This window comes from Sciurus carolinensis, chromosome X, assembly GCF_902686445.1.
Source record: "Sciurus carolinensis chromosome X, mSciCar1.2, whole genome shotgun sequence".
NCBI classification, from domain to species: Eukaryota; Metazoa; Chordata; class Mammalia; order Rodentia; family Sciuridae; genus Sciurus; species Sciurus carolinensis.
In genome coordinates this window covers 129815775-129827844 of record NC_062232.1, presented here as the reverse complement: position 1 = coordinate 129827844, position 12070 = coordinate 129815775, and the positions used below count along the sequence as shown (strand labels likewise).

At 59.8% G+C, this 12070-nt stretch overlaps 1 protein-coding gene across 1 annotated transcript; it reads right to left on the bottom strand.

The window, feature by feature from the left end:
* Positions 1–3127: 3127 nt before the first annotated feature.
* Positions 3128–11468, bottom strand: Dusp9 (dual specificity phosphatase 9). Its single transcript, XM_047536772.1, has 4 exons — positions 11344–11468; positions 5491–5895; positions 3794–4249; positions 3128–3513 (listed from the first exon to the last, which is right to left on the bottom strand). The coding sequence occupies exons 2-4, from the start codon at positions 5861–5863 to the stop codon at positions 3188–3190; spliced, it is 1155 nt and encodes a 384-aa protein (XP_047392728.1). The 5' UTR covers positions 5864–5895; positions 11344–11468; the 3' UTR covers positions 3128–3187.
* Between the last annotated feature and the right edge of the window lie 602 nt (positions 11469–12070).

Below are 12070 nucleotides of genomic sequence, written 5' to 3'. Positions count from 1 at the left end.
CTGTGTCATATAATTTTAAAATCTGCTATCTTAGAAGTGATACTTAAGTTTTTATATTTGTATGTTTCTGTCACTCATGGTAGCTGGGCTCCTTATACATTTTTTTCATTATATATTCAAAAAAATTCTATAGGAATTCTTCGTGGCCTGTGTTTAAAGGTCGCCCCTTCAAAGAGGCACTCTGGGACCATTCCACCTCTGGACAATTTCATTTAGAACTTCTAAACAATCTATTTTATTTTTCATAATGGGGATCAAACCCAGGGGCACTTAACCACTGAGGCACATCCTCAGCCCTTTTTATATTTTATTTAGAGACAGGATCTTGCTGAGTCGCTTAGGTCCTCACTAAGTTGCTGAGGCTGACTTTGAACTTGCCATCCTCCTGCCCCAGCCTCTCAAACTGCTGGGATTACTAAACAATCTATTTCATTAATATTTTGAGCTTTCACAGTCTAAGTGAAATCTGGGTGTAAGAGAGTCAAATACAGCTTCAAGACAAATTCTGGAGCTTCCCACTGATTCCATCACTGTCCCTCCAAGAGAAATTCTGGAACATCCACTACTCTGTGAATAAGGCACTCTAATTGAAAATTTCCTCTTGTGGCAATGAATTATCAAGGAGTGACATTTTCCTTTTATTCCACTTTCACCCAAATCCAGGGTCAAGATAAGCACACATCCTCACCTCTTTCGTGGGGGTATTTTTTCAAGGTCAACTATTGAGTTTGTTTTCTATTGCTGCTGTCGCTAGTTACCACAAGTGTAGTAGCTTAAAACAACACAGTCTTATGCTTTAACAGTTTCGGAGGTTGGCGAGGCTGTGTTCCTTGTGGAGGCTCCTGGCTCCTGGGCCTGGCAGATGCCCTGCTGCTCCCTGGAGCAGCTGCTCTCCTGATCCAGGACCCTCACCGCTTCTCCCCTCAGAGGCTTTCTCTTATTTTCTCACCAGCTCAGCCATGCAGTCACATGGTTTTAGATTTCCTCCCAATTCTGGGGCCTCTGGAGCAGGAGGGCTGTCTGCATATCTGTTCCACATTACTCACGAGTCTTTGGCTGTGGTTGGGACCCTGAATGTCTCCAGAGGACTTGGTCCCCAGAGTGGTGTTGTTTGGAAGTTGTGGGACTCTGGGAGGTGGAGCTCAGTGGGGAGTCTTTAGGTCACTGGGGACAGGCCCTTGAAGGGGACTGGGATACCCTGGCCCTCTTTCCCTTTTCCTTCCTGGCCATGAAGTGAGCAGTTTTGCTCTACATACTCTCATGGTGATGTGCTGCCTCGCCATGAGCCTAAAGCCAAAGGGCTGAGTGATCCCAGACTGGAGTCTCGGAAACTGGGAGCCAAGATAAACCCTCTCTCCTGAGTTGGTCAGCCCAGGTGTTTGTTGCAGGGATGCAAAGCTGCTTTCTTGAGCTGTGCCTGCTCCCCTCTCACCTCCAGCTGCCCTTGGGCTTTGCCATCTCTGTGGTGCCTCCAGTTGCTGTGGAGAAGGCACAGGAAGTGTCCCGAATGGAGAGAAGCCGGCCCCAGCAGTCACTTCAGGTGGCCCAAAGACCTCCACAGGACCCTCTCCCCTGGCCTAGGCCTCTGCAGTCTAAATTCCACATCGTGTCAGCTAGAGTCCCTGTCCTCCCCCTGCAGCTCCCATCAATCTCCTGACAAAGTCCGACAGGGCCTCTTGAGGCAGGGCTTGGGTCTGACTCCACATTGTTTTGGGGATCAGTTGCCAAACTTCATGGGCGATTCTGGTCATCACTTCCCTGCTGTGTCCGAGGCAGTGGACATGTACCGTGTGACTTACTAACTCAGTGAGTTCTGTCTCCCCCTCCAGCCAGCTCTGAGCAGCCAGGCCCTTCTGCTGGGGCCTGGTCTTCAGCAGTGTGCGGCAGGGTAGCAGCTCGGATGGGTGGTGAGGGAATGGGGGCTCAGACGTGGGGAGGTAAAGTGGCACTTGAGTCCCTGGCACACCCTCTTATGGGCAGGCAGAGGGACGCTAGGGGTCTCCTTCCCCACCTTCCCCCAGACCCTCTAAGGAGCTCAGGAAGCAGCTTTCCTCTCTATTCAGTATCTTAAATAAACCGTTTATTCAGGAGGAACAATTAAAGAAAGCAATCATGATGTGGATTACAAAAACAAACAAGCACAGCCCCTCTTCCAGGCTCGAGGGGGAGATGGGACTGCCGCCCCGGGCGAGCGTGTAAGTGGAGGCTAGTGTGCATGTGTGAACTCCGACGTGCGCGCGTACACCTCCCGCAAGGGGTGTGGCCTGCAATGAATGACCGTGTGTGTCTGCAGCTCGGCCCCTTCCCCACCCCCAAACCAACAGCGGCAAAATCAAGGCCTCAGCCTTCTCTCCCTCCCCTCCCGGCTCTTGCTCTGAGACCCCATCTCCTCCGGTGGCAGTTTGACCACCCTCAGTCACAAAGAGCCCCAGTGATCCCGTCAAGACATCTGGGGGAGGAGGAAGGAAACAGTCAGGGTGCCAGATGTGTGGCCGGGAACCCGCCCAGTGGCTCCCAGGCGCAGCAAGAAGCCACCCAGAGAGGCTGTCCCTGTGGAGGCCGGGCAGTCATTGCATCTCTGGGTCTACATCCTCTGGAGGCTCCCAGCCCTAAGAGGCCCAAGCCCTTGTCAGAGCAGCAGGGAAGTGGTGGTGAGCCCCTGCCCACGAGTGGTCATTTGGGACAGGGAAGGGACCGGGAGCAGGTTCTTGTGGCAAAGGAGGTGGCACACACCCTTCCTGAAGGGGGAAACAGCAGGGAGCCCCAGGGCCCAGCTGAGGTGGCTGAGCACCCAGGACCCCAGGGAACCGGCAGCCACCTGGAATGGTCCTTCAGACAGGGAACCCCACCCCACCCCCCAAAGAGTAAAGTAACAGTCGCAGAAGAGGCAGATTCTGGAGCATGGTCCCACCCGAAAGAGGTACGGGTCAGGCCGGTGGCCCTGGGACCGGCCCTTAGGCACGTTTAATAGGATTCCCGCGGCTGTCCCGAGTGGGTAGGGCAGGTCTCTGCTCTGGCCCCTGCCTTGCTCCACTGCCCCCAAGTGAGGTATTGAGCTTTCCCTCCCCCAGCCCCCCTGCTTATGGCTGAGTCCCCTCCCCTCCTCTCCCCTACTACATGGGTGGTCAGAGCACCCACTGGGAGTGGGGTTGTGGGTGGGGACCAGCCCTGCCAGCCCCACAGGGTCTTATGTGGGGTCCAGCTCAAAGACCCCATCGCTGGTGGGGGTGGTAAAGAAGGAGGGTGGGTCGGAGGTGGCGGACTCCTGGCCCCCACTGCCCTGCCCCTGGGAGCGCCTCTCCTCCAGGCGCAGGCTGCGCTCAAAGTCCAGCAGCTGCCCCATGAAGTTGAAATTGGGCGAGATGTTAGACTTCTTCCTCTTGACCAGGTCATAGGCGTCGTTGAGTGAGAGGTGGAGCTTCTGCATGAGGTAGGCCACGGTGACGGTGACAGAGCGGCTGACCCCTGCCAGGCAGTGGACGAGCACCCCGCAGTTCTGGGACAAGGCCTCATCTAGGTGGGGCAGTGCAGGGTCAGGGGGACCCCAAGGACCAGTGTGAGTGAGACCATGGCCAGGTGGCCTTCCAGCAGGGCCCTTGCAGCCCCTGCCCTGCCTCAGAGTCCTGGAGGTTTTGCTAGCGGTGGCCTGAGCCTTGCCCACCCCAACCTTGAAGGGTTATCCCGGCTCTGGGAGTGGCAGCTAAGCCTCTGGGAATTCTCTCCAGGGACAGGCAGGAGCTAGGCTGAGGGGGGTGCGGTGGAGAGGAAGGAAGGGAGGGCAAGGCAGACTCACCAATGAATGCAATGGCCTCCGGAAAGAACTGGGACAAGTTCTGGCTCCAGTGGTCAGAGATGGGGATCTGCTTGTAGTGAAAGTCACCATTCTTCTCGAAGAGGTTAGGAAGGTTGGGGGTGACATTGAGGATGTAGCGGATGCCGAGCTTGGCCAGGCTCTCCAAGTTGGCCGAATCCCGGGCACTGCCCAGGTAGAGGTTGGGCAAGATCTGGACTGGGAAGGATGGCAGCAGCCCCACTGGAGGAGGCGTGGTGCCTTCCGAATCCAGGCCACAGCTCATGGAGTCGCGGTCAGCCTCAGATTCCGCGTCAGAGCAGTCGGAGCCCAGGCACAGGCCACCCAGCCCCACCACAGGCACTGGGCTGGGCACTGGGGCCATGCTTGAGCCAGCACCACTACTGAGGCTGGTTTCACACAGGTGAGGGCATTCGGCCTGAAATCTGGCGAAGCCACCTGTGGAGGGAGAAGCAGAGGGTCCTGCTGACTGGCTTCCTGGGCAGTTGAGTGCCCCTGGCAGGGGTTAGGGAGCTGACCCTAAACAACCCAGGGGGATGGCAGATGTCCCCAAAGGGAACAAGAAAGTCAGCAGCTTCATTTATATTGGGGGGCCACGTGTGGTACACTGTGGGTGCCCCAGCCATCCTCACTCAGCATTGGCCAGTGCCCACTGTGGCCACCGGAGGTGCAAGAAGTTGGTTCCTGACAGAGCCACCCAAGAGGTGCTCAGAGCTCCAGGGCTGCGAGCCGAAGCAGATGAGACGGCTCAACCCAGGACAGCAGCTACCAGTTAAAGAAGAGGAAAGATTCAGATGTCAGTTCTCTACCTGCTGATCGGGTGTGGCCAGGAGAACCCTCAGGGATGAAGTGGGACCCCAAGAAGTGGGGAGCTTGGGAGAGAGTATGACATTCCATCTGAACGGTCCCAAAGTCTTGAAAAGCCAGCAAGTCCTTCATCTACAGATTCCACCATTTCCCTGGGCTGGGGGTGGGGGCCTGGAAATCTGACACTTCCTATATTTATATATTCTCATTACAGCCCAACTGACCTTTCTTGGTGACCAACCGATCAGGAGGTGGGGACAGCTGCCATCTATAGGTTCATGGGAACCTTGCCCCTGCACTGGGCCTCTGGGGAGGGGGTTGTGGCTTAGCAAAGAGCCAACAGACCTGTATCAGCTTTGCCTTCCCTTCACCCACCGGGGCCTTGCCCTGACTATGGGGGAGGCTGATCCCTTGTCCTCGTGCCTTCTCCTGCCTGCACAGCTTCTCCAGGATTCCCCCCCACCCTCTCAGGGCCTGGGATTTTCCCTCCTGCTGTCTGGCCCCTGCCTCCCTTGAGGCACAGGGGAGCAGGGAGCACCAGGAAAGCGGGGAAGCTGTTGGCTAGACCCAGGCATTCCAAACGTGGTACTTTGTTCTTGAGCATCCTGGTAACTAGGTCAGCTCAGCCCAGTTCTCCCCATTTTCTAGACTTAGAACTGGGACTTTGCAAGGGTGAAGGACCTGCCCAAGGTCATGATTAGGCTCCCCTCCCCTGAAAGCAGCCTCGCAGCTATTGGGAGAGGGAGTCTTACCTCCACCATCGACAAAATAGATGGGGCTTACCCAAGGTCAAATTAATTATGAATCCCTTTGGAAACCAGGGCCTTGCCTCCCCACGCAGGGGTCCTCCCCAATACCTACCCCATACCTACCTTGCAGGTAGTATGCCAGGTAGCCTTCCTCACGCAGTTTCTGGAGCAGGGTGCCCAGCACCGACTCGGCCTCCCACTCCTCAGCCTCGGCCTCGGCCTCCCCGCGCCGTCGCCGGCCCCCGCCTTGGTCGTACAGGAGCACCGGGGCAGGGGGAGGCGGCTGCAGCGGCGGCCCGGGCAGGAGCGCGCGCACCGACAGACTTCCCCTCCGCAGGCGGCGCAGCAGCAGCGCGGGCAGGGCCACGCTCAGCGCCCCGCCGATGCGCGCCGACTCGTACAGCTCGCGGCTGCGGCAGTCCAGGAGCAGCAGCCGCGGCCGCGGGGGCGACAGCTCCCGGCGCAGCCACAGGCACGAGCGGCCCAGACTCTCCATGGGCGCGCGGCTCTCTGCACGTCGGGCGGGCGCTGCGGAGAGAGGGAAGGCGCGCGGTGTGAGCTAGGGTCCTCGCCGACTGCGGGTCCGGGCCGAGATGTGAAGCCAGCCCCAAGTCCTGAAGGCGGCCGCCGAGTCCCGCAGGGACACTCGTCCACCTCCCGCTCCTCTCCTCGCGCTCCACCCGCAGTGAGAACACGGAAAAGGCGCCCGGAGAAAAGCACCGCGGCAGCCACTCGGGCGCGGGGCGCTGCTCCCTGCCCGGGTTAGGGAGGCGCGAGGGGCTCCCAGAAGAGAAGCGGTGCCCAGCGGACCTTCCAGGCTCCTCCGGGCGCCCCTGCCCCAGCCCCCTCCCTTCACACCTCCTTTCTGGCCCCTTCGCTGGGCCTGCCTCCTATCACGCCCCAAGTTCGAGCTTACGACTTCGGGGGTGTGTGCGCGCGAGGGAATGGGGTTCAAGGCCTCGATCACCCCCACGGCCAGGCGCGCCCACGGAAAAGGGGCGATGAGGTGAAGGGCTTCGGCGAGCCCGCTCGGAGCTGAGCCGGCCCCAGTCCTCCCCCCTAGGAGAGAACAAAAGGAGAGAGACCTGGATCCGGCGGCTGGCGGCCGCGCGTGGATGTCCCGGCCAGGGCTACTGTAGTGGCAGGGCGCTGGGCGCCGTCCCAGGGCAGGGAGTCCCCAGGCCCGGCAGCCGGGAGGGGGCGGGGCGGCGGAGCAGGCTCGCACGTGGAAGCCAAGCCTCGCGCGCAGCTAGCGCGCCGGCAGCTTCCTGGCAGCGAGACCCAGCTTCCACCTTGGAAGCCTCTGCCTCGGGACGTGGAGTAGCAGCTCAGAGGGGCGGGCCGGGGCGGGGCGGCGGGGCGGGCCCAGAGGGGTCGGCGAGCCAACGGGTGCGAGAGAAAGCAGTCGGGTGGGACTCGCGAGTGGCAGGCTGAGCTGGGGCTTCCACCCAAGCGGGACAGGGTCAGGGCAGAGGCCAAGGGCAGGTCAGGGGCCCAGCAGGGAACCAGTTACAGCTCCCCTGGCCGGCGCCAGCCTGGCCCCTGGAGGCAGGGGGAGGGGTGGGGACAAAAGCCCAGTGCTCCTGCCCCAGAAACTGCTTCCAACAACTCACACAGTGGTCCTGGACCATCCTATTTCCCGCCTGGACCTCAGTGGCCCCATCCGTATAATGGGCTCATCAGAGCCACCACCCTGGGCCGCCGTGGGCCTCCTGAATTCTTGGAGGGGAGGAAGAAGCAGGACTAGAAAACCTGCTGCTATCTTGGGTCCAGAGCTCTGCCCAAAGCTCCTTGGAAGGGTAGGCAGGCACAGGGAAGGTCCTCAGCACCCTACCCCCATGCCGCCTTCATTTGCACAGGCCTGGCTAAAGGCGCCCAGGAGCCTTAAACAGGGGCACTCCACTCACATCACAATGATGTAGGAGTCACCCCTGGCTTCTCCCCCTGCCTTCTCTCCTTAACCTCCTGGACAGATCCATATGGAGGGAAGTAGTTTCTACCAGAATCTCTCCATCCACCAGCATCCCTCTGCCTGCGCCACTGGCTGTGGGCTCACATTCGCCATCTCTTGGCCAAGTCGCTATCACAGCTTCCGAAACAGTCTCCCTGTCTCCTGCATCAACTTGTTCTTCACCCTGCCTTGCTCTGTGCCAGAATGCCATTCATTCAACAAAGTCGGGTGGCCTCCATCCTTTCCTTGGGCATAGATGATGAACAGGCCTGACACACAGGGTTGCTGCTTGCCTGGTGCTCCCTCCCAGGCCAGTAGGACAGACCAACGATAAGCTAAGAGACTGAACAAGATATCAGGGGTGATAAGTGCTGAGACAATGAAAGGAGGGCTGGGGGAGGTTTCTAAAATGCCGGATCTGGCTATGTGTCCTTTCTCTGCTTAAAGCCCAACAAAAGCGAATAACAGTGTTGAAGGAAAACATACAACAGATAAGATAAAGCTCATACCAAATAATCAAAAGGGTAAGACCCTGGCAGATAAATCGATAAGGACCTCAAAAAGACTGCAAACTGCACGAAGGAAGGAATGTGATGGGGTAAAAAATATTTGGGGACGATTTAATCTTAGTCATGGAAGGAAAGCCAATTCCAAAAACAAGGTAACAACAGCAAACAAGGTAACACTTCCCACTTGCTACATTAGTAGAATGTTCTCAAAATGAGAACACACAGCATTGGCAAGGCTGCAGAGAAACCTAGCACTGTTCTCTTGCTGGGGGATTTTGGTCCTTTTGGAAATTAATCTGGCAATGTGCATCAAGAGCTAGACAAAAAATCCATACCTTTGGCCACTTCTGGGAATCTACCATAAGGAACTAAATAAAAGCAAGCAGACCTATTCACACAGGATGGGTACCACAAAACGTTTTTCTAAGAAGTGAAGAACACAAAGCCACGGAGAAGTGCAACACTTAGAATTACTGTGGGCCATTCCTGTGTCTGTTGAAAAGCCTCCCCCATGAACCACAAGGTAAGATGAGACATCATGTGAAGTGATGCTAAGGGAAGCAGCAGGGTATGGAAAGCTAGGTCACCTCTAAGGGGCCTAGGCCTGCTTTCTCCCTCCCTCCCAGCAGTGAGCTGTCAGCTCCAGGCTTCTAAGGCCACAGGTGGTGGGCTTATCTTTGGCCACACCCACCATGTCCCTGCCTCTAGAGTACCAAAGACTGCATGCAGGGGATCTAGGTGACTGGGCCATGCCCCTCTAGTCCTATGGGCAGGGGTCCCATCCCTCTTACACAGGCTGCCTGCCCAGATTCTGCACTTTCTCCAGCCCCCTCCCACAGGCCAGCCTGTAGTGTCCTCTCTTGGTTCTCCATGGACTCCTGTGTTTAGGCTGTGGCATAGTCCACTTCTCCCTTTCACAGTGCACCCCTGGAAGAGGGACTCTGCCTTCTACCTTCTCCATCTCCAACATCCTAGCTCCACAGTGACAGGCATACGTTGCCACCTGGCCATGGGTACCCCGCCTGTGGGCTGCTTCCAGACCCCACCGCAACTGTGGGTGGGACCTTGGGGTGGACAGAAGTTTGAAGGCACCAGAGGTTCTTCAATGTCCCGACTTGGCAAGCAGGGTTGGGGTTTAGTCACATTGTGGATGGAGTGGCAGCGGCATGGGGAGACACATGCCCCATTCACCCTGTCATGAGGGCTCAGTGTGCTCAAAGAGAGCCTCACCAACCCGAAGGAAATTGGTACTCCTGAGGTGCCCAGGCATTGCTCTCTGGAGAGGGCTCCCTGGAGGAGGTGACTAGCTGGGGTGGTGGAGAGGAGGACGAGGAGGAAAGCAATCTCGGCAATGGCGAAGGAAAGAAAAGTCTAGACTCCAACAATCCCGCGTCTCCAAACACCTGAAGAGTGGTTGCCCTGCACCTTGTTCCAGATCCCTGCTGGGAAGTCCTCCCACCGGGAGAAAACGGGAGTGAGTGAGAGACGAGGGGCGCTCAATCTCAAAAGTCAGTGCTCTGTGCCCGGAGCCTGCAGCGTCCGCAGCGCCAGCAACAGGACAAATGGGAACCTGTTGCCACCTCCGCACTGCAGGGCTGAGTGCAGCCAAGCTCTGGCGCCCCCCCAACCCCGACCCTCGTCGGGCCCGCCCCTACTCAGGCCCCCTGCAGCGCCTGCTCCGGGCGCTGGCCCCGCCCCGCGACTGCTCCCCTGGCGGGCTGTGCTAGGGGAGGCAGCAGCGCGCCCGGGCCTTGCCTGGCCCCCTCTGGCGGACGGAGCCAGGCGGCGCGCTCGCAGCTCGCCGCAGGATGGGCGCTGCGCCCACCGCCGCCCCCGCTGGGTACCCCTGGCCTTCGCCTGGCCCGGCCAACGCCCCCTGGAGGCCGCCCAGACGCCGTCGCCCGCAGGCCCCGCGCGTGCCGCGTGCGCTCTCCGGTCCGGGTAGCCTCCCAGGAGCAGCGCCCCGCCTCCCCCCCCCCGCCCCCAGCCAAATGCACCGTTCCCGCCGGGCCGAGTGGCAGGATTTCGGCTGTCGCGGCCCGGTCACATGGCTAGGAGCACAACTCCCAGCGACAGCATTCCTGCCAAATCCAGTGTCTTTTCCACCAAATCCACTTTCCACTGGGGATGGCTTTCTGCTTTTCCTGGTCGGGTTCCTCGCGGGACTGGGAGTTCCTCCAAGGCAGGAACGGGTGTGTGCCGGCCCCAATCTGGCCCCAGCCCCCAGTGCAGGGCCTGGCACGCGCCCGGAGCTCACCGAAGAAATGCTCGTTAACAAAGAAGGCATGAATGAATGAAACCAATTGTTGCCTGGGGGAGCCCAGGAGGGTGCTGCTCCTGCTTTTTCCTTCTGCCGATCACACACTCCTCCCAGACACGCACAAGCACACGTGCACACACAGCCCTCCCCCCCAGCACACACGCAGACAGGGACACAAACAGTGCACGCGGACTCCAGCCCTCATGAAACCAACCCACTACGTGCGGGCCGGGCAGTTGGCACACCTTTGGGCCCAACTGGGCCTCCTCCATTTCAGTGCCTGCCTCTCTCTACACCCCCACCCCCGCACCCCCCCTCCACATCTAAGTACCGTACCTTGGGCCCCAAATGCCTTCTTTATCTTTTAGGGAAGAGGTCCTGCCCGTCACTGGGGAGTCTCAAGGTCTGTTTAGGGAGGCACCTGGCAGGGTGAGGGGTGCCTAGGCTGGTGAGCCGATGCCGAAGGAGAGCCAGAGGTGCCTGGCAGAGATGCCACCAAATGCTGCAGCCTCTAGAGCCCTCTGCCAGGTGTTGGGGAGGAGTGGTGGGAGGGACTCAGCGATGTGGTGGGGGGTGTTGAGGGCTATTTGTGATGGGGGCGGGGCAGGATGCTGGAGAGCATGCAATCAAGCAGGTGTGCGTGCATGTTGGGGTGTATGAGAGTGCTTGCTGGGGATGCTGGAAGTGCCTGCCTGGGGAGTGTTAGCCACGGGGTGTGGGTTTGTGTTGGGACTTCGTTCCCGGGTGGGTGGACTGCAGTGTTTCTGGGCTGGGAACGTGGGTGGGGTGTCTGTAATGGGCATATGGGGAGTTTAAGATGGTGAGGGCATGGTGGGGGGGCTGTGTTAGTGCAGATATAGCAGGGATGTGTTGGCAGTGTGTGCGCGCCTGGGTGTGTACTGGGGCGTGGCAGGGTCTGGGATGGGTGTTGGCCTGAGTTGGGGACAGTGGTGAGTCGTGGGCCAGGGGCTACTGATGTGTGCACTCCAGGGACCTGGGTCCGTGGTGCGTGGTTTGTGCACGCGCGATTGTGCAGCTGGTGGTTGAAGTGGCAGGGGACATGGGAGGTGCACTGGCAGGGTGCGGGGTATGTGGTGGTAGGACCGAATGGGTCTTGCAAGGGTGAATGTCTCGCCCCGGCCGGGCTGTGCACTGACAGGACTTTGGGGGTGCGGGGTGGAGGAACACACGTCGGGGGGCAGCCAGGACGGGTGGGGGTGGGGTGGGGGGCCCTGGGTGCCGCGTGCTCCGCTCACCTCCGCTAAGCTCGGGTCCCTGCACCCGCTCTGTGCGTCGCGGCTGGGAAGTTTCCGAAGCTCGGGCGGCGGGAAGCGCCACTGCCACTGCCGAACGCCACCAGAGCCCCGGGCGGCGGCCTCGCCTGGAGCCTAGGGGCCGCCGCCGCCGCCGCTGCGGAGGGAAACTCCAAATCCCGCCTCCGCCTCCGCCGCCTCCTCCCCTCCCGTCGCGGTCTTCTCCGCCCCCTGCCCAGGAGGGGCAATGTCGCCGCCGGCGCGCAGGGAGGGATCGGGGAGGGGCCGCGGCCTGCCCAGCGTCTCCCTCCGCCTCCCAAGCCCCCACCCGCCTTCCTCCCACCTGCGAGCCTCTGCCGGCTCCGCGCGACCTGCCCGACGCGCCCGCACCCCCAGCCCCCAGCCCCCAGCCCCCAACAGCGTTGCCGCATGGGGGCCCCGAGCTCGGGCACCAGAGTGGGGTGGGGGTGGCCCTGACCTAGGCTGGGCCTGGGTTAGGGGAGGTTGCTCTACAGAGTCTACACTGGCATCCCCGCTTCCAGCAGGAGGAGCGAAGGGGCCTATGGTGGACCGGGCACAGCTTGGTCTCCAGGGCCACCTCCGGCTTTCACAGTGGAAAGGGTATAAGTTCCGGCTGACGGCGCTGCAAGTGCCCCCACCTCAAGTCCTGCGGCACTGTCTTTTCTCATTCTCATGTGTCAGATTTTGGCTAATAGGAATACCATGTGAG